Source organism: Panthera tigris, chromosome B4 (genome assembly GCF_018350195.1).
Source record: "Panthera tigris isolate Pti1 chromosome B4, P.tigris_Pti1_mat1.1, whole genome shotgun sequence".
Taxonomy (NCBI): Eukaryota; Metazoa; Chordata; class Mammalia; order Carnivora; family Felidae; genus Panthera; species Panthera tigris.
This window is the reverse complement of record NC_056666.1, coordinates 134,548,901-134,570,392: the sequence shown is the minus strand read 5'-3', so window position 1 is coordinate 134,570,392 and position 21,492 is coordinate 134,548,901. Positions and strand designations below refer to the sequence as shown.

At 60.1% G+C, this 21,492-nt stretch overlaps 1 protein-coding gene across 4 annotated transcripts in view; it reads left to right on the top strand.

The window, feature by feature from the left end:
- PACSIN2 (protein kinase C and casein kinase substrate in neurons 2) overlaps positions 1–19,649 on the top strand; it is a 133,704-nt gene extending 114,055 nt beyond the window's left edge. For all 4 annotated transcript variants that reach the window (XM_042993444.1, XM_042993446.1, XM_042993445.1 and 1 more), the window contains 8 exons: positions 881–1,116; positions 2,574–2,729; positions 7,037–7,212; positions 8,754–8,874; positions 11,595–11,716; positions 14,007–14,129; positions 14,539–14,735; positions 17,883–19,649. In XM_042993444.1, the coding sequence (XP_042849378.1) occupies positions 881–1,116; positions 2,574–2,729; positions 7,037–7,212; positions 8,754–8,874; positions 11,595–11,716; positions 14,007–14,129; positions 14,539–14,735; positions 17,883–17,995 (1,244 nt within the window). In that variant the 3' untranslated portion in view covers positions 17,996–19,649. The remainder of the gene's footprint in view (positions 1–880; positions 1,117–2,573; positions 2,730–7,036; positions 7,213–8,753; positions 8,875–11,594; positions 11,717–14,006; positions 14,130–14,538; positions 14,736–17,882) is intronic.
- Positions 19,650–21,492: the final 1,843 nt, after the last annotated feature.

Genomic DNA, 21,492 nt, shown 5'->3' with positions numbered 1-21,492 from the left:
GACAGGCCGATTACGAGCTTCCTTCCTGAGCGCAGCGTGCGAGGGGACCACTGCCTAGAGATTTCCATCTGGCCAGAGCAGCTTCCTGCCTCCAACTCTCCTTCCTCTCCCCAAGACAGGGCTTCCATTCTGCTGAGGAGACAGTCCTCTGTTTGACGAGCAGCTCTCAAGTTCCTGCTCTGAGCCAGGCTCCTCCTGGGAGTGAATGAGGGAGGTGCTGGAGAGCCCCCCCGCGGGGAAGGGAGAGGCCTCAAGAAGGGGGAGAGGTCAGCTCACTTCAGAGGCACCTCCTTCTCCAGCCAGCCATAAGCATATTAAAACTTTCAAGATGCTAGGGCGCCTGGGTGGCTCAGTTGGTTAAGTGTCTGACTCCTGATTTCAGCTCAGGTCACGATCTCCTGGTTCATGAATTCGAGCCCCATGTCAGCCTCTATGCTGACAGTGCTGGGCCTGCTTGGGATGTTGTCTCTCTTTCTCTTTGCCTCTCCCCCCCCCCCAACCCTAATAAATGAATAAACATTTAAAAAATATTAATTAGGAAAAAGAAAAACTTCCAAGATGCAGAAATTCGAGTTTTTAAAGAGCTTAGTGACTCTAAAAAAAGGAAACGTGGGTAATCCCCTGATTTCCCTAACAAAAGAATGGCTGAGTACATCCAGCTTCGCTTCCTTATTCTTTCTTCATCCCAGGCTGAAAAAGGAACAGCCACTGAGAGAAAAAGATCTGAAAGAACCCAAAGGAAACCTCTCGGCCCAGCAGCCAGGCTGCTGGGCCTAGAATCCGGTCCTCACAGCAGAGACAGGTTAACAGAGCAAATCCCCAGGGCAGGGCCCCTCCGGGAGCCGCGGGCGAGTAACCAGCAGCTTCTCTCCTGTGCCAGGGCCCCAGTACGGGACGGTGGAGAAGGCCTGGACGGCGGTCATGGCCGAGGCGGAGAGAGTGAGCGAGCTGCACCTGGAGGTGAAGGCCTCACTGATGAACGAGGACTTCGAGAAGATCAAGAACTGGCAGAAGGAAGCCTTTCACAAGCAGATGATGGGAGGCTTCAAGGAGACCAAAGAGGCGGAGGACGGCTTTCGGAAGGCGCAGAAGCCCTGGGCCAAGAAGCTAAAAGAGGTGCATGCCTCCTGCAGGCAGCTCCGTGCCCGGCCCGGCACCCCTGCTTCCTGGCTGCTCCCCCTCTGACTGCTTTGGGCAGCGGTAGAGATGGGCCACCCCTCGGAGGCCCGTGGTGGCTAAGATTTACTCCAGTTCAAGACCCCGCAGTCCCTTTGGGCTGGTAGAAAGGATTAATTTGAAATATTTCTTTTGTATGTGTTTTTCTCTGAAATTTGCAAATGATACTGATACTGGTTTTTCCAGACGTAGCAACCGAAGCCACTGAGCCTTGCCCAGCCTTGGCTCGCGGGAGGCTCTCAGACACGCACCCCTGCCCTCACCACCCGCAGCTCGCCAGCCCCATTCCTTGGGTGGCCGTGCTGCTTCCTTCCTTGCCCGTCCCCCAGCTTTTCTCAGGAGCCATACTGCCTTCCTCCTCCCCAGAACCGCCCAGAACAGACCTCTGTCTTGGGGTTGTAACGACAGGCTCTCCTTTTCTCTGTTGTCTCGGCCTTCGCCACTCTCCTTTCTTCTTGTCCGCGGCCTCATTTGTAATGATTATCCCCCTCATGAGGCCACGGTTACAAAACTCTTTCCTCTCTAGAATGAACTCTGTGACTTTGGCTTAAGCAGGGAAACATCTGTGAAGTAAAGATACACGCATCCAGGGGCGCCTAGGTGGCTCAGTCGGTTGAGCGCCCAACTTCGGTTCAGGTCATGATCTCGCAGTTCGTGAGTTCGAGCCCCACGTCGGGCTCTGTGCTGACAGCTCGGAGCCTGGAGCCCGCTTCGGATTCTGTGTCTCCCTCTCTCTGCCCATTCCCCAGTTGCACTCTATCTCTCTCTCAAAAATAAACATTAAAAAAATTTTTAAAAATATGAAAACTTTTAAAAAACTTAAAAAAAAAACTATACAGACATCTGCACATGTATGCGTGCGTGTATATATGTGAGAGAGCCGTGGAACACATGTCCTGTGACTCTGCCTCCCGACACCAGCCCCTCACGTTAGCCCTGGAACTTTGTATTCGCTGTTCCAGCTGCCTGGCATGCTCTTCCCGCAGACAGCCTCACCTCCTTCCCATTCCTGCTCCGTGGCGTCTCTCTCGGCCGGCTCTCCCCAGCCTCCGTATGCAGCTCGGCACGGCGTCGCCTCCCCGCTCTTCTCTCCTCCTTGGCACTCATTACCCTCTGACTCTGTTCTTCAGCCGTCTCTTGTAGTCGCCTCTCTGGCTGGACGGAGAGCTCCGTGACAGCCCGGGGCCTTGGGTGCCGCACCCCCGGTGCCCAGGAGGGCGCCCGGCCCCAGGCAGGCACCGCGCCAGCGTCTGCTGGATGCCCTGTCGCGATCGTGCGGCGCGCAGAGCTCTGCACCTGCTCCTCCCTCTCGTCTGGGTGGCGCGAGCAGAGTCTGGAGCCTCTAGTCGGGACTCTGTGCTCCCGACGTGGCGCTCAGGAGCTCCCTCTCCCCGCAGGTGGAGGCAGCAAAGAAGGCCTACCACGCGGCGTGCAAAGAGGAGAAGTTGGCCACGTCACGAGAAACCAACAGCAAAGCAGACCCATCCCTCAACCCCGAGCAGCTTAAGAAGTTGCAAGACAAAGTAGAAAAATGCAAGCAAGATGTTCTTAAGGTAAACCGGGCACAGCTTTTCCACGCTGAAGGCGCGTGCCTCAGCTGGCCACCCGTCTGGCCCACGGCCTTTGTCGCCGCTGGAGCGGATGCGGGGGGAGGTGCCACGGCAGCGGAACCTAGTGCTGCCCTCGAGAGAGTTCCGCGGTGAGCCCCTTCCCGCGGCCCCCCCGTGCCCTGCTCAGGACCGGGGCGGAAGCGAGTGCTGGACAGGCAGGGGAACGGGCCATTCCTCCGCTTGGGGAAGGGCGGCGGGGCTGCTGCCTGCCAGGCGGGAACAGCTTGTGCGGGACGTGGAGGCGTGAACGTCGGCGGCAGGGAGCTGACGTCTGAGCTGGCACAGGGGGTTATGATGTTCAAATTGCCAGTGGTCTTGCAAGGCAGGTGGTGAGCTTCTGACGCTGCTAACAGGGAGCCACTGAAAGAAGGTTCCAGAACCCGGGGAGGGCACAGGTGTGGAGGAGGACCACAGCTTACAGGGATTGCTCTGGTGGTGAGGGGCGGGAGTCCCATGGCAGGACAGGAGTGCCTGGAAGGCCCAGGGCACTGTGGCCATAGGCGGGGTCGAGGGAGCAGGGCCCAGCGGTGAAGGCCCCGGAGAGGTGCAGGCGCACAGGCAGCGTGGCATCCCGGGTGCCCTCTGTGCAGTGCCGTGGATCAGAGAGCGGATGGGAGGGCGGTGTGACCATGAGGGCGCCCGCGGAGGCCGGAGTGATCCTGCCCGGAAGGCCCGGGGCACGCAGTGCCAATGCTGGACAGGTTCACGTCGTTTGAAAGTTCCCGGGAAGTGAGAGCTGACGTGAGCGAGGCCCCGGGCCACCGCCTCTGCTGTGCGGTGAGGGTGCAGGGGGCCGGGGCCGTCGGGCTGCTCTGCGGCAGGGCTGAGCGAGGAGACGCCAGCCTGCGTCTGGAGAGAGAGACGCAGAGAAGTGGAGAGGCCCTGCGGCCGGGACAGGACGTGAGGCCGAGGGGAAGCAGGAGCCCTGAGCTGCTCCGTGGACACCCTCCACCGTGTCCGGCTTGGGTGAGCACCACTGAGCCCGGGGACTTAGGTGGTGGCATCTCTGTGTGTGACTGAGGAAACTGCGTTGGGAGAGGCTCAGTCTTGTGCCAGCTGGTGATGTGAGCGGGGGACGGCCCGTACCCTCTCTCTCCGCTCCTCGCTGCTCTGTCGTCAGCGTAGCGAGGGGGCGGGGTCGTGCAGAATGTCGTCTGTGGAAGAGCCCATCCCTCAGAGCGAGCACCGGAGCCTCTTGGGGAGCAAGCCCCCACTCCCCGCTCCTGGTTCTGGGCCTGGGGCACGGTCAGGAATGTGGGGTTTTAGAGCAGCTGCTGCCTCCGCTGTGGGATCGGGTCAGGAGCCTGGGGCTACGCGCTGAATAGGGAGGGCACCTGGGCTCCGGGAACGTGAGGCCGGCGGGGTGCTGAGGGCCGCTTCTGCCAGGTGCCCAGGACGGCGCCCAGAGGAGAGATGCGCCGTCTCTGTGCCGGGGTGTGGGTGTGAGGGAGATGTAGACACATACCTTTCCTGTTTTATTTCCAGCCGCTCCGAACAGAGTTCACTAAATCGATGCTTCGGCAGAACAGACCCAGGGTCCAAGGTCGGATGTAAGGCGCCTGTCAGGATGACTGGGCCGCATTGTAGAGATTTCCCTCCTGGCTCTGCGGTCTGGTCGGTGACCTTGAAGCACGATGGTCCTCGTAGGCCGAGAGCCAGCCCAGAGAGGAGGGCACCCCCACCCCCACCTCCCCTTCCTGAAGCGGTTTCCAAAAACCAACCCTAATTGGCTGCACACGCCCTTCTGTATTTCTTACCGGTCAGGCAGTGACTGCACCTCGCAGTATCCATCAGAAAGAACTCCTCACGTTCAGTGCTAAAGGCCACCGTCCACAGGAGAGCGAAGGCTGCTTCTCGTTTTGCTCCACGGATGTTTACTGGGAACTTTCTAAGTGCTCTGTGCTGGGGATTCCCCAGGGGTGGTGATCGCGCTCTCTGTCTGGCCTTTGCTGGGGCAGGACTGTTTGTGAACACGGGCCACGTGCCCGGGGAGCGTCTTGTCGCCACCGGGTGCCCCGGGGTGCCCAGGGAGGCTGCTGTGTTGAAGTATCCCAGAGAAGTGGTTGCTCTGTGTCGCCCTGGTGGTACCGCTGGGCGCCGGCTGTTTAAACTAGAGCTGCAGGTCTTCGGGCCTCCGAGCTAGTGATCCCACACAGGGCCTCACACATGCAGGCGGCCGAGGAGGAGGAGGAGGAATAATCAGGGCAGTGGTGGCTCTCTGTTCCTGCTGGGAATGCCCAGACTGGAAGGAATGACCTTTCTCTGGGGTCACAGAGGACCCAAGCCCAGCCAGGAGGCTCAGAAGCAGGACAAGGAACGGTAGATACGGGAGGGGGCAGGGGGTTGTTCCAGGGAGTGGACGGGGCCTGTTGGGGAAGTCTTTGAGAAGAGAGATCCCTGGGGCATAAAGGGGAGTTTTCCAGGGCCTGAGTCACAGAAGCGTGCCTGGGAGGGAAGCAGTATAGACAGTAAGTAGACTTGGGGTCTCGAGCGGGGGCAGAGAAGCTGCCCCCGAGGTTGCGGGGGACCCACAGCCGGGGTCCCAAGGCATGGCCTTGATCCTCAAGGCGAGGCGGCCTGTAACGGCTCAGGGAGGCTCAGCCCTTTCTTGGAAGCCCACACTGTCATCAGGACCAGAAAAGCCAAGTTCCTGCGTGGCCAGCCCACCCGTCCGTGGTCTCCATAGTGGAAAGGTTTACAGTAAATATGGCCCCAGCTGGAAAGGCTTATCGGAAATATCGCCCCAGCTCTGCTGTCCCTCCATTTGCCCCAGGATACTACCGTGGTCCTATCATACTTCCTTTCTGGTAAAATCCCTTCTCAGGACGGTCTCTGAAGGAATAGCTGTGTAGGGGAGTGTAGTGGGCCGGAGGACAAGGGGCCCAGAACTTTTTTGGATTCCTGCTTTGTGCAACTTGGTGCCCATCTTGTGTTCCCTCATTTAAATACCAGAATGTCGAAGTAGAAGTGCAGGCCCTGGGGTTTTGGTTCTGGACCCGCCACAACGAAGGGAGTGTCACAGTAAAGCAAGTCAAATGACTTTCTTGGTTTCTCAGTGCATATGAAAGATACGTCTGTGCTATAGTGTAATTTACAAAGTGTGCAATGGCATTACATCTAAAAACGACGTACATACCTTAATTAAATATTTTATTGCTGAAAAGTTCTAACCATCAACTGAGGTTTCACGGAGTCATCATTAGTCACAGATCACCATGACGAAAGTCATAATAATGGTAATGATAGCGGAAAAGTTTGAAGTATTACGAGAGTCACCCAAATGTGATGAGAGACCTGAAGTGAGCGAATGCTACTGGGGAAGTGGCACCGATAGACTTGGTCCACGCAGGGTGGCCACAAACCTTCAGTTTGTGACAAAATGCAATACCCGTGGAACACGATAAGACAAGGGTTGCCTGTACCTCATGTTCTGCGAAGGAAAGTGGGGCTGTCAGAAAATGGGGTGCCAGGACCCGCCCCCAGGTCTGTCTGGCACTCAACCCCGTGATCTTGCCTCTGACATAACTTCTGAGTCACCGCTGTCGTGGGCAAGGTCCGAGGCACGTGGGTGACCTGGCAGCCCTTCCCCGGGGAGAGAGGACACGGGTAGATGACGTGGATGGGAGTCAGCGTGGCAGCGGTTGGTGCCCGAGACCACGCACCCTGGGCTCCAGAGTGAACACCCCTTCCCCAGCATCTACCTGTCTGGGCCGGTTCTAGCTGAGAGGCCCAGTAGATGCCAAGAGTGTGGTTTGCAGTTCAGAAGTGGGGCAGCTTGGACTTGAACTTGAATTTGAAAGTGGAGTCTGTGACACTCCGGAGCTTGTGCTCTTTGTGCTTTGGAATCTGTAGAGGCCTGGGCGATGAGCCTGGGGGGCCTGGCCACGTGGGGGTGGGAAGGGCATCTTGCCCAGTGTTTGCCCCGCCCAGCTCGGGTGGGTGTCCCCTTTGGGAGCAGGGGTGGAGCGGGAGTCCCGTGGGCTGGGACCTGAGGGGCGTCGAGGAAGTCGATCCTTGGACTCTGGGTCCCAGCTCCTCACCCTGCTTACTCCCTATGAAGCCCCTCAAAGCGTCTGCCCGAATATTGTCACCCGACGAGTCTAGATGCCGATGACGCCAGAAGTGGCGGAAAGGGACAAAGGCGGGTGAGGAACAGGGTGGCGCAGAGCCCGGCTGGCTTTCTCTGTGCCAGAGGGAGCCGGGGTGAGTGGAGACGACCCTCCGTCCCGCGGTGCCGGCTTTTCTTGTAGACCAAAGAGAAGTACGAGAAGTCGCTGAAGGAGCTGGACCAGGGCACCCCCCAGTACATGGAGAACATGGAGCAGGTGTTCGAGCAGTGCCAGCAGTTTGAGGAAAAGCGCCTGCGCTTCTTCCGGGAAGTCCTGCTGGAAGTTCAGAAGCACCTAGACCTGTCGAACGTGGCCAGGTGAGTTCCCGTTCAGAGAGGGAGCACGTCACCGTGTGGTCCGTGGAAAGTGGCTTTTGCGTACAGCTCGGTAACTGCTCTCCAGACCGGGGCTGGGGGTGGCCGCGTCTGTCCCGAGACCTCCTCCCCGCTGAGTTCTCCTGTCCGGGGAGGGTCTTGTGCCACGGGGTCGGCCTGTGTGGTGTACTCCCCTCCCCTCCCCCTGCCTGTGGCAGCTGATGGCCCACGGCTGGCCTGAGCCGGGGGGCCTCGGGCCACGCGCCGCCAGCTCCGCGGACGCGCTCTGGGCCCGGGTAGGAAGGGAGGGCCGCGGCTTGGACCGACCACAGCGGCGTATCTGAAATCAAGCCAGGAGCATTTCCCCGCGCTTCCCGGGCCGGGGTGCCCCACCCTCAGGACCACCTCGCCTCGAAGCCCTTCGCGAGGCCCTTCCATCCAGAGCAGCTGGCTGCCTGCTCAGCCCTCGACTTCTCAGTGGCCCTTGGACGGCACGGGGCCTCAGAGACTCCGCTCTGAACCGTGACGTGGACGCCGCGGTGTTTCTTCCACACTCGCCTCGTCCTTGGTCCCGTGATGCCTCCTTTGGGACAGAGGTCCGGGCTAACTGTGGACGTGGACTTCAGCCGTCCATATAGCAGAGCCGTTCAGAAAGGACTCACAAGTTAAGGCTCGTCGTTCGCAGGAAATTACATTCTCTTTGTCTCCTGTGTGACACGATAGAAACAGTCCTCGCGGAGCTACTCTCCCGGCATTCATTGTTCCTTAGGAGAGTCCGTACAGCGGGAGGCACTGTTTCCCATCTCGCTGGCGAGAAAACGGAGGCCGGCTGTGGAGCGTGACTTGCCAGGAGCTGCACCGCTGGCTGGGGCGGGGGGGCGGGGGCTCGCCTCCCTGGGGAGTAGATGGCGAGTGGCCCCCTGGGGCTGTCGTGGCAGAATACCAAAAACCCGTGGCTTAGGACAGCAGAAACTTACTCTCTCACGGTTGGGAGGTGGGACGTCTGAAGGGAAGGTGTCGCGGGGCCGTGTTCCCTCTGAGGCTCTAGGGCAGAGGGTGCTCCCAGCGGGCAGTGAGTCTGCCGCCAAGCCCCGGCCCGTTTGGTTTAAAAGCCAGTTTGTGGGAAGGGTCCCCCGGGTGGCTCGGTTGAGCATCTGACTTCGGCTCAGGTCACGATCCCACGGTTCGTGAGTTCGAGCCCCACGTGGGGCTCCGTGCTGTCAGTGCAGAGCCCACTCCGGATCCCCTGTGCCCCCCTCTCTCTCTGCCCCTCCCCGCCAAAAAATAAAAAATAACAACGACAAAAAGCCAATTTGTGGGAAGCCAAAGCTGTGGCTCGCGCACCGTGATCGTTGTCTGTCTCCTGTGCACGCGGAGGCCAGGGGACCATCCCGCCGACCCAGGCAGCACCTCCCGGTCCGTACTATGAAGCTGATTCTAGTGTGGCTGGAGACCACGTGCCTGCTGTGCCCCGGCTCTTGGCTGGGATGAACGGTAGCCTTCCCTGCCTTTCAAGACGGTCCTGTCTCCTCTTTTTGATTTAGCTACAAGAACATTTACCGCGACCTGGAACAGAGCATCAAAGCCGCTGACGCAGTGGAGGACCTGAGGTGGTTCAGAGCCAACCACGGGCCAGGCATGTCCATGAACTGGCCACAGTTTGAGGTAAGAGGAGGCTGTGCCCGTGACCCCGCTGGTCCGGCAGGGGCCTGGGCCCGTGAGGTTGAGACATGTGCTGACTTTCTCATTCAACTCTCTGCTGGCCTTTGCCCTGTTTGTGGGGCAGCCTTTAAGCATGGCTGTTCTAGAAACCAGCTTCATGTTCAGAGTCCCCAGGGCACTACTGAAGGGCCTTCTGAATCTCAGTAAAGACCCTTCTCATTAGGAATTCGGACGGTCACTTGGTGACCACTGGCATTCTCTTCTTGGTGGTGAGTGCCAGGACCCACAGGTCACGCGGGGGCCCCAGTTCCCCGCCCCACCCTGCCAGACGGCTGAGAAGGGGGCAGCTGCCGTGCAGCTGGGCTTGGCAGGCCTCCGGTCCAGGACGGGGTGGAGAGCGGGCTCTTCTTCCCCCTCACACGAGGCACTTTGCCTTGTTTCAGACGGGAAATTCAACCAATTTTGGTTCAGGGTTAACTTTCCTCTTTTCCTGATTTCCTGGGTCCGAGCCTTCCAGTATCTTTACATGTAAAACGGGAGGCCCTGAGGCCCTCGGGTCTCTTCCAGACACAGGACTCGGTCGCCAGGCCCCATCGGGCCCCACATGAGTCCTACCACCCTCCTCCTCTGAGGGAAGGGATTCTCCGCGCCTTGTGATGAAGCAGGGGCCGGGAAAGGCTTTGCGGGCCCGCGGGTGCTGCCTTCTGGGAAGGACGCCTTGTGCGAGGGCCGAGGGGCCTCCCCTGCCTCCAGAGCTGCCAGGGTACAGGCTACACTCACGTCTGGCCTCACCACTTACCAGCTGTGGGACGCTGAGCGAGTGATTTGTTCCCACGTATCAAATGGGGAGGACCACGGGCGCCCATCTCCTCGGGCAGCTGGGGGTCGTGACCTGGTCCGTGCTGGCCGTTGTGTCAGGCCTCATACGTGTGCCTCCATCTTCTGGAGCTTCTGAAGAAAGCTGGGCGGGCCCCCTGCACTGTCTGCATGAGCTCTCCCAGCAGGACGCCGAGAGCAGACTGGGCCCCTTCCTCCGAGGCACCTGCACAAAGCAGAGCCCCAGGGCCCTCCAGGGTGGAAGCGGACCTACAGGAGAAAGCACATAGCCTCCCTGCCCTCCCTCCCCCCCCGCCCCCAGTGGCGGTGGATGGGGAGTTGACCTGTGTCCTGTGGACAGAGCCGGGATTTCCCCCTGCAGGGGGCGTGTGCTGCTCTCGGGAGCTGGCTCAGGAGGTCACCCCCCGCCAGTCCCTTAGGGAACGGAATGGTCGGGGAAGGAAGACTTGACAGGCCGTCCCACTGGGGTGGGTGTCCTGGCCGGAGCACACTGTGGCCCTTCTGTCTGTGGATCCTGCAGGCCGGGAAGCAGCACCCCCATGTGGCATATGCTTAATGGTTCTTCCAGGGTCATGAAATTACAGGGTCTAATGAAATTATTTGTTTTTATTTTCCATGCCGCAGGATGAAGTAAGTTTCTGTTCTTTGGCTAATGTATTGAATTCCAAACCTTGTGCCGTGTGTGTCCAGCCCGCGTGGGCTGCGTGTGGGCTCCACAGCCTGGTGCCGGCAGAGGAGCTGAGGCAGCATTTCTGCCCGTGCTGGTCATTGTCCTCGTGAACGGCCGGCCCTCCTTCCCCAGCCGGCCTGGTGTCGATTACGTGGGCCCTGGGGAGCCCACCCAGTCGGGACGGGTCTCTCTGAGTCAGCTGATTTTGGTTGGGAAGATAATTATCAACAAATAGGTGACCAGGATCTGGAGTCAGGCCCAAGTCTGCCACCAACTCTGTGTGGCCAAGGTCACGTTTTCTGTCTGGGCCTCAGTTTCCTCGTCTGACAAGTTGGCAGGTTAGACTTGGTGTTTCTAAGATGCCTTCTAATCTGGAGGCCCTACAGGTACATGTGGGCCACGCTGTGGCCTCGATCACACCAAGGGTGAGTTCAGTGGAGGTGGTTTGGTAACGGGTGGGGTTACCTGCCTTTCTGCAAGATCGTGTTAGGGACACGTGTTAGGGATGGCCCTTCTTCCTTTTCCCCGCTTCCAGCGTCCCTCAGTGCAGTTGATAAAAGCTGTTTACGTGCTGGGAAACTAGGGAACCTTTGGGGAGTTGCCTCTTTGGTTAGCCCCGCAGTACGTGCTACCAGTGAGGGAGCCACTCCCGGAGACCTGTGAGGTCGAGCTGGCTTATCTGCCCCTTTGGTGATGTGACATCCAGGCCCTGTGCGTTTGCACCCCGTGGTGTGGTCCCCACATTGCAGGCTTGCTCAGAGTCCTGTAGCCAGCCCTCCTGTTCCCCTGGGAGCCAGAAACACTTTAGGGAATAAATAGGAAGGATCTTTGCTGAAAGAGCTAATTTGGAAGGCTCAAGGAAACTGGCGAGGCCTCTGGCGACCCCTGGTGGCTTGAGGTGGCCGGAGGCTTAGTGCCACGTGGGCAGGGGCCGGATGGGGAGGCTCCCTGGACACCTGCGTGCTGGCTGGCCAAACTCTCCTCCCGAGACCAGGCCACCACAGGCCCAAGTCCCCACCTTTAGCAGTGAGGAGGGGGAGTAGGAAGGTGCCAGGAACCTGAGGTCGGCTGGAAAACAAGGCAAAATCGAGGCAGCGAGGCTACGTGTCACTAGCCAGGCAGGGCGGGCCACTGGCTGGCTGGCCGGTGTGTTAGACTGACGTGGCCTCAAACTAATGAACTTCCCTGTCTCTCTCCCTCGGTGCCTGCTGCCCAGGAGTGGTCCGCAGACCTGAATCGAACTCTCAGCCGGAGAGAGAAGAAGAAGGCTACTGACGGCGTCACCCTGACGGGCATCAACCAGACAGGCGATCAGGCTCTGCAGAGCAAGCCCAGCAGGTGGGCACTGGGGCAGCCTCCGTCCCCTGGGATAGGTCCCCTGGGTCCTCTGCGTGGGCCGGACACTCCCCAGTGAAGCCTTGCAGGGAGCCCCACACACACGTCTTTCCAGATGCTTCCAGGGCATCCAAGCTCTGCTGGGTAGTGGTCCAAGGGCAGCCCTGGGAAGGATCATCAGCTCACCTGGTGCCAGAGCTGTGGAAGGACCCAGAGAAGGGAGCCTTTGCCACACACATGGCTTCTGGCCCCAAGTGAGGGCGGGAGCTGATGTCAGGGGCTGGATCTCCACTGGCACACGGGCAGGTGGAGGTCGCTGTCGTGGCTCCCTCTGGTGGGACCGGGCATCCTGGCCAGGTTGCTTCCCTGTGCCGTGTGCAGGGGCCTGATTTGGGAGTGGGGGCAGCACAGGACAGCATTGTCATGTGTCCCACCCACCCCCTTTTTTTTTTTTGAGAGCGAGAGAGACAGAATGTGAGTGGGGGAGGGGCAGAGAGAGAGGGAGACAAATAACCTGAAGCAGACTCCAGGCTCCAAGCTGTCAGCACAGAGCCTGATGTGGGGCTTGAACCCACAGAACACGAGCATGACCCAAGATGATGTCGGACGCTTAACCGACTGAGCCACCCAGGCCCCCACATGTCACCTCTTTGGTGAGAGCGTTGGTTATTTTATTTCCCATGGCACTGTTTGCTGAAACCTAGTTTGGATAGAAGAGGTGATGCTGAGGTCATTGGAACCTCTGGGAAAGCGTGTGCTGGACGAGGCCTGTCCCCGGGCCTCCGCGTCCCGGCGGGCAGGTGTTGCTGTCCTCTGCGGAGCTGCCCCTCTCAGAGGCCACTCCTGCCGCACAGGCTCCGCACCCAGAGGCTTCCCTGCCACAACGGTAATGACAGACCTCACGGTTGTGCCTCCCGGGAGGGTCCGTGAAGGTTCCGGAGCCCTTTCTGCATCCCCGGGCACTGAAGCTCCTACCCGGGCCTCCTGGGCAGACGTGATGGGTCACCATTCAGATGGCTGTGCCTCCGTCTGGACAGGTGAACTTGGTGAAGTGGCCAGAGCAGTACGAGCTGTCCCAGGGATCAGGCCAGCACCTGTGTGACTGGCGCAGGGGTGTGGAGGGTGAGACACCACCCCAGGGGTCGGGGAGGAGGGCGTGGGAGAGTCTAGGCAGCCGGGGCCGCCCAGCACCAGCCCCCTACAGAAAGAGAAAGGTGCCAGGGAGGGAGGAGGGCCTGCTGGCCTCAGGCATACAGCCCAGGCTTGGGTCCGGTGCCCCTCGCCAGGCCACTGAGGCAGTGGCTGGCCACCTGGGGTCACTGGTGGCATTTGTGCCCTGCCCCCCCCCCCCCCCCCCCGTCTGGGCCATCCATCCAGCGCCGTGGGTGCCGACCGCACACAGTCCCCCACTTGGCGGCAGGAGGCGGTGCTGGCCCCACAAGCCCCACCCTGCCGCTTAATTCCACAGTCGGGTGCCGGGGCTCTTAGGGGCCTGTCGCGTTTCTTGGCCATCCTGTTCTGCGCCTTGTGCCCACAGTCACTGCATCCTGGCTGTTGGCCACCGGGCCGGGCTTGGGTCAGATTTCTCTCCAGTCTGTCCCCTCTGGGCCTGGCACCCAGTAGGCGGCTGATACAGTTGTGCAGATGGATGTTCTCTCTGAGGAGCACAAAAGGGCTCCTTCTTTCTTCTTGGAAAGGGCTTGGAAAGGGCTTCAGTAGGCTTTGGTGTCAATTTTGGAAGCTCTAACCCCAGAAGTGGGGAGGAGGCCACCGGACCCTTTGTAGTCAGGAGGAGGAGAGTGCTGTGCTGTGGGGTCTGGCGAGGGCCAGGGGCCTCCCTCCTGCTCTCCGCAGCAGGGCTCTGAGCCTCCCAGGCTGTCTGCTCCCCAGGCTGAGCCCCTCAGGCTGGCCCGCCAGCTCACAGCATCGGGAACGGGGGCCAGGTTGGGGGGCTGTGGGGAGAAGCCGAAAGCCCAGACATGACTTGGGCTCCAGCGGCAGCCTGTCCCGACCCCAGGCCTCCTGTTCAGGATAGCCAGTGTCCAGAGGCAAGGAGGGGAAATGGCAGTGTCGTCCTCTCTTAGACGCCGTAAGTGTGTTTAGCCACCAGAATATCACTAAGTGTTTTTGCTAAGACCATCTTCCCACTCAAACAACATATCCTCCTATCCGGGGCGGGGGTGGCCGGTGTGTCCTTTCAGACCCTGGCCCTGTGATCCTGCAGCTGGGAGCATGCAGGCCCCGGGCGGGGTGCCGAGCTGGGGTCCCCTGAAAGCTGTCTCTCTCCCTGTAGTGACCTTAGTGTCCCGAGCAACCCCACACGGTCAGCACAGTCACTGTCCAACTACAACCCTTTCGAGGACGAGGACGACACGGGGAGCACCGTCAGTGAGAAGGAGGACGTTAAGGCCAAAAAGTTGGTGAACAAACATTTCCCTCCGGTTTCCACCTTGCTCGCTCTGTCTCTCGTCTCTCTCTGTCCAGGCTCCTGCCCCCTTGGCACTCAGAGCAATGCACGAGGCCTGCAGGAGGTGCCCGGCTGCCGGTGTAGACAGCCTCTGGCTCCTCTTTCGCTGGGCGGGGGGGGCACCCGTTAATAATCCGTGCTCGCTTCTTTTCTGTACTCTGCTAACCCTCGTCGAGGCCCTCGCGCCACCACCACAAGGAGACAGGTGTGCCGAGGGGCTCCTCTCCTGCCGAAGGAGCCCCCTGCCCGGCCCCAGGGCTCTGCGGCCTCCCCTGGCAGGGGTGAGGCTCCAGGCAGGGCCTCGCGCCTCTGCCGGCCCCGTGCTCGGAGCGCCGGGTCAACCCTTCCTTTCTTGCAGCGTGAGCAGCTACGAGAAGACCCAGAGCTACCCCACTGACTGGTCAGATGACGAGTCCAACAACCCGTTCTCGTCCACGGACGCCAACGGGGACTCAAACCCATTTGATGAGGATGCCACCTCGGGGACAGAAGTGCGGGTCCGGGCCCTCTACGACTATGAAGGGCAGGAGCATGACGAGCTGAGCTTCAAGGCTGGTAGGTGGGCTCCCTGGCAGGCATCTGGGGGGGATGCTTCCGACCTGCTAGGGGCTTAGGGTTTAGGGGGTGTCTTTGTTTTTCTAAGTCTGGGAAACTCCTGCAAGTTTCGTTTGCCGGTCCTCCCCGCCACATTTCAAAAGCAGCAGGTGCTCAATGCCACACGTTAGAAGGCATGAGGTGCCCTGGTGCCTTTGCCTGAGGCGCCACCCCTTGCAGGACCGCGGACCGGGCACAGCGGGGCACTGGGCAGGACATGCTGGTCTCCAGCACCAGCCAGTTTTCCCAGCAGCCCTGGGGGTCCCCAGGGGAAGCCTTTCTCCAGAGACGCCCCCAGCTGGCAGAGGAGCCCTTAGCCAGCCTCCTGGCCCAGACCCCAGAATAGCACTCGGTGTGCCCCTGGGCCACCTGGAGTCCCGTTTTAGGGTAGTGCCTTTTGAACTTACTCCTGCGGCCACATCGTATGTGTTCTATCACCAGCACACCTTTGTTGCCAGTAGCTGAAACTTCTGTTTTACAGAACAGTCTAGATCCAGATTACGGGAGCCCTGTGCCGCAGATTTTCTAGCCTTTGTCTTTTATTGTTTGTTTGTTTGTTTGTTTGTTTGTTTGTTTGTTTGTTTTTTAATGCTGGTTGCAATTTGCCAAAATGGGTTGCAACCCTCAGTTTGAAAGAGCCTATCTTAGAGCCTTTCAGAGGAGGCCCACAGACGTGGGCCCACAGAGAGCCAAGCTCCTTCCTTCTGCCTTGCTCGCTCCTCACAGACACCCCAGATCCAGCACCTACCCCTCTAGGTGGATGAGCTCAACCAGCGCAGGCTGCCGTGTGCACTGGGACGGACCCCCGTGCCCAGCTTGTGGGGCGGAGGGCCGTGTCGTGTGCTCGGCAGGCCGGCAGCTGGCCCCACACCCTCGAGCCCAGGGTTGGTCATCAGGTGCCCCTGGCCGCTTGTAGAGAGTCCTTAAGCACCATAACGCACCTTTGCCCAGTTTCTGAGATCTAGTGGTCATTAGCCCCTTACTTCATCTGTTCATTGATTCTTTTTTTTTTTTCCTTTTAAGTTTATTTATTTATTTTGAGAGAGAGCAGGCGAGAGAGAAAGAGCGAGGTAGAGAGAGAGAGAGAGAGAGGGAGAGAGAGAATATCCCAAGCAGGCTCCCTGCTGTCAGTGCAGAGCCCATCGTGGGCCTCGAATTTACAAATAGGGAGATCATGACCTGAGCCAAAATCAAAGTCAGACGCGTAACTGACTGAGCCACCCAGGCACCCCCTCGATTTAATCATTTTTAATTCCTAATTCTTTCTGAGTCCCGCCTGTTGGATTTGCCAACAGCTTTTAAAAATTTTTTTTTTTTCAACGTTTTTTATTTATTTTTGGGACAGAGAGAGACAGAGCATGAACGGGGGAGGGGCAGAGAGAGAGGGAGACACAGAATCGGAAACAGGCTCCAGGCTCCGAGCCATCAGCCCAGAGCCTGACCCGGGGCTCGAACTCACGGACCGCGAGATCGTGACCTGGCTGAAGTCGGACGCTTAACCGACTGCGCCACCCAGGCACCCCTGCCAACAGCTTTTAGATACAAACATCCTCGTCTGCTCCGAGTGAATTGATAAAAGCACGCTGACTGAGACCCGTGCTTTTAATCACCGATTCACGTTTCACAGCCCAAAAGCTGCCCTCTTCACCGTGTCTGTTTTCTGTGTTATTTGTAACGTGACGTCTGCCCCCGGCTGCCACCGCTTCCTTCTGTCTGTAGCTTGTGCTGGCGCTCGCTGCTCCTCGGGGTCTCAGGTGCCCACGGAGCCTCTCCCTGGCGCCCTTGCCACCCCGTGCGAGTGTCACGGAGCTGGCCTCGCCGTGCACCCGCGAGCCTGGCGGCACGCAAGGCGGAATGAGGGAAAAGCCAGTTGTAGAAGCGTCGGCCCTGCCAGGAGCCCACAGTGGGGGGCGGGAAGGGCAGGAGAGGATGGAGTTTACCGCTCGCGACGCTCACCTCCGCCCCGCGTTCGCTGCTGATGTTGCCGAGTCAGAGTTGCGCGGGGGCCGGTGCTAACAGAGCGGCCCGGTGCCCATCTCGGGCGCAGCGGCTGCAGGGAAAACCACCGCCACGTGGGAGTGACGGCAGCTGCTCAGTGCATATCGGCCACCACCCGGCCCTTCCCCGATCTGACGCTTCATCCTCCCGGAACCCGGTCTGCAGATGAGGAAACGGGGCCCAGGCGCAGGGCGCTTTGCCCGGTCTCCTAGCCGGGCCGACCGGCTCCCACCGGCTCCCCGCTCCCGGGAAGGTCCGGGCTGCGGGTTCCCACGGCGTCTCCGCAAGGTGGCTCCTCGCCCGTCCCCTGGCTCTGGCCCCCTCTGGCCGCCAGGCCTGGACCTTCCCCCACCACGGCCCCGACCCCACCTTTGGTCTTCGTCCCCCTGGTCTGGCTCCTGGAAGGGCCGGGCCTCCCTCTGTCCCCTCTCATGAGTGTATCTCCTCCACTGCCCGGGGCCTGGCTTGAATTCGTGGTGCCTCCGTGTCCGAACAGACCAGACGTGCATCAGCCACGCTAACACACGCGGCGAATGGCTTCCATTTCACAGTGTTTGGAGGGGGGTTGAGGACAAATGCCCCGAGCTGGGCGCTGGGGACCGAGTGATGGGTCCCTGCCCTTCCCACAGCCTGCTCTGGACACAGATGAAACGAAGGCATGAGGCAGGGCAGTGAGTGCTGGAGGAGATACCAGACCGAGTGGGCCAGGGCCCGGGAGGGAGGACAGCAGGAGAGGGTGGAGGAGGGGTGGTGTGGACCCTCGGAAAGGATTCCTCTGACCTGGCCTGGGACGGTCAGGAGGCACGGGCCTGTGGCATTTAATTTTGCAGTGTCTGTGGGAGCTGCTTGTTTTAGGGTCACTGAGAGACGGCAGCCATGACACCTCTCAGAGGCCCCTGTGGCCGAAAGGACGGCTTCAGGTGCAACCTAGTAGGGAAATAACCAGGCCGCAGGCCCCGCTTTGTCCCCCAGAGAACGCCTGCCCCTTCCCCCCAGGTCCGAGACCCTCCGTGGGCCCAGGGTGGGGGCTGAGCCACGAGGGCGACTCTGACCGGGCGGTCAGCCTGTCGCCCACCCACTCACCAGGACCGCTCCCTTCTTGTCTTGAAGGGGACGAGCTGACCAAGATCGAGGACGAGGATGAGCAGGGCTGGTGCAAGGGACGCTTGGACAACGGACAGGTCGGCCTGTACCCCGCGAACTACGTCGAGGCAATCCAGTGACGGGCCAGCCGGCTGGCTGGCGGAGGGTGGAGGCAGCGGTCCCGGGAGCTCCGTTGGCCGTCGGGCCCGGGCAGCGACACCCCCGGCACCAGCCGGCCGTGTGAGCGTCCGCTCCTTTTCCTGCAAAGGCTGACGGTTCCGTTGCTCTTGGCTTCATGGTGTCTCTCGAAGGCGGACGCGCCGGTCATTTCACCCGGGACCCGGCACCCTTCCCGCACGCGGTGCCGACGGAGAGGTCTGCGCGCAGGAAGCCACAGTAGGACGGCAAGCGCCCCGGCCCCCGTCCCGCCCGCTGTGCGTGCTGTGCTGGCTTTTCGCAGATCTGTGTAGTCTCGCCCTCGTCTTTCCTCCTTTCCTCCTCCGAGTCGGCAGTGGCTTCCGCTGATTCTCGCTCCGCCGATGGCTTTCTCCGACGAGTCTCCTCACCCGCAACTCAAGTGGACGCTTCACTCGAGTGAGGACTTTGAGGTCCTTCGTTTAAAGGCTGTGTACAGTGATGCTTTTTTTACATGCCTGTTCTTCCACTCATTTATGCTTAAACGATGGCACAGATTGATATACACCAGTCCTGCGGTGGGGCGGGGGGGTCTGTTCCCGTGCCGCCCGGTAGGTCCTGCCGTGGCTCATCGAGAGGGGCGGGCGGCCTGGGAGGCAAGAGAGAGCGGTGGGAAGGCAGGAGCGCATCAGGCTGGGCACGGCCGCGAATGCTGTCTGCGTCGGGGCGTCCTCCACGAGTTTCGGGGGTAACCTTACGTCGTACTCCCCGCGTCGCCATATTTAAAAGCTATTTTCGTCCTATTTGCGTTTAAGATTCTACTCTTGCCGGTTAACGATTTTGTCAGAGATTTGGAAGGTTAAAAAGTAAGACTAACTTTTCAAGCACACGCATCTGTAGCCGAAGATGCTTTACGTCTGACTGTCCTCTCTTGGTGTATATCTGTATATATTATTTGATATTCAGAGAATCTAAAGAGTTCGCCTACTGTTTTAACGAGACGTAACGGCTTTTGACAGTGGGTTTAACTGAACTGCTTGAAGACTGTGACATTCGGGCACAGGCCTGGCCGGTGGGCCAGGCCTCCTCTGGGCTTGGGACGCGGCCCTGGGCCTCTGAAGTGGAGACAGCTGTGGGGAAGCGTGTCCTCGCCGGCCAGCCGTGGGTCCACCTTCTGACCAGCCTTAGTCCTTTCCGTAGCAGAACACTGTACAAACTCCCGTGTCTTTGCGGCAGCCGCAGGGTCCACAGTCCTCCTTTATTCCTCGTGAGTGCACGAAAGCTGGGTCTCAGCCCAGAGCACGGGGGTCTCTTCTGAGCAGCCGTGGTCATCGGGAGCAGACGTGCTGGGGCAGGAGCCACACTGTAATGACAGGGCAGGGGAGGGAGGGGAGGAGGGAAAACCTTTATTTTGTGTAACTCAGACATTGTTGGAATGGCCGCCGCCATCACAAGCTATGCATTTTCTCAACGTTTCCAGTGAGCTTGAGGTCTTGCTTGGAAAGTGGGTGTGTGTCTGTTTTGTCATGAAAACTTACCAGCAGAAATCCTCATTCCTTTGCTACAGATCTACCAAAAATTGTCAAGTCTTTTCAGTTAGGAGTTTCTTTAAATGTATAGTATTTTAGGAAAAAAATCAATAAACAGTTGATCTCGTGAGTGTGACCGTCTCAGAGCCGTGTGTGCCTCACGCTCCCGTCAGCGGTGCGACCGTGTCTCCGTCAGCATCTACCAGCTCTGGAGCTGGGCGAGATCCCAGGCACCGGACTGCTGCCCAGAGGGTTATTATGTCCCCTGCAAAAGAAAGAGGTTGGGGATTTGAGGCACCTGAACCCCTCAGGGTTTTCCCCAAAACCCGCCACGCTGTGGCCTGGGCTTCCCCGGTGTAGACAGGCTGGCTGGACCCAGATGAGTGACTGTCCATCACCTGGGCTGCTGTGAACACACTTCCTGGGCCCTGTGCTCTGCTCATACGGTACCTGCAGATAACATGCTCCTCTCCGGACGTCCCGCGAGCGGGATGAGGCTCCCCGTTGCATTTTGCAGCGGACACGGAGGCCCCTAGAGCCATAGTTACCCAAGGAGTCCCAGCCGGCCTGTGGCACTAAAATCCCTGTGGGGCCCTCCGCCCTCCCGGGGGTGGCCTGAGTCGAAAGGGCAAGGTGAGAAAGAGCTGCGAGGGCTGCCACAGCCCCATACACCGAACCCTGGTAAGGCTCGTCCAGAAACGCGCCCGTTCTGGGCACTGGGCCCTCGGAGTCAGAGGAGCGAGGCGGGCGCCGCAGCCCCGCTCTGCCCAGCTCAGGAAGGCGGAGACCAAGCCTCGTCACCCGATGGGCGATGGGGCCCCTGCTCTCCGCTCATGAGGAGTTGAGCCCATCAGAGCTGCCCCCGGCTGCCGCAGAGATGCGAGGTAGGACAGGGCGGAAGGGAGGGGTCGGAGCAGGCTCCCGTCCCCGAGGCCCGAGCCGGCCAGTCCTGGGCACGTGGTGAGCTCGCATCATGACGGCCTCGGGGGAGGCTGGAGTCCCCCTGCTTTGCAGAAGAGGACACGGAAGGTCTGGAAACTCAAGTTCTGCGACTTGCCTGAGGTCCCGTGACAGAACTACAGGGTTCTCCAGGGCAGGCCCTTCCTCGCAGCCCCCACTGGCGGCTGAAGAGCAGGGGGTGAACAGGAGGAACCCTCAGAAGTCAGGATGAAACCCCCTCTGCTCAGCCAGGCCCTGTTCGCAGCCTGTCCTCTCAGAGCTCCTGCAAGAGATCCTGAAGGGCCCTCCCTGCCCACCTGCCCCCTCCCGTCCTGGCCCTCAGGGGATCCCAACCCACCCCTCGCTTGCCCAGGCCAAAGTGGTGCCCGCCTTCCTGTTGGAGGGTTAGAGGCAGGCGTGCAAGGCCCCGGGGGCCCAGGAGGTGGTAACTGTTACTGTGGTGATGAGTGACACCCCCCTCCCCCCGGTCCCCAGCCAGAACCTTCTGGCATCCTTGACTGCCCCTCCCACACCTTCTGTGCTGGACCACCGAGTCCTCTTCGTCCCTCTGTCCTTCCCCCTCCATAGCAACCGCCGGGGTCCCAGCTGCCTCATCTCCGGGATCACTACTGCACGCACACCACCTTCACGGGGCCCTGGGACCCTCTGCTGCCTGCCCGGTCCCTTCCCCTCAGCAGAGGGTGGGAAAGGGTATTTCAGCTCCCGTCCAAGCCCCAGGGAATGCCCCGAGGGCCAGCAAGCCCTGGCTGAGTGACCCAGGCAGAGATCCCCTCTGCAGCAGCTTGAGCTAAAACACTAGGTTTTCCGAGTTCCGAGCGGGCCCCTGTCCTGGGCTTCGCGGCAGGACCCTTTACCACCCTTTACGTGCCTGGTCTGGTGTTTGCTGGGTGACCTGTGGGCTTGGGCTGTGACTGGGGGCAGACTTGGAGGCGGCTGCCTACAACCCGTCAACATACTGATGGGGGAGGTTGGGGAGGGTCCCTGTGGGCCACGGGACCACCCCCCCACTTGTT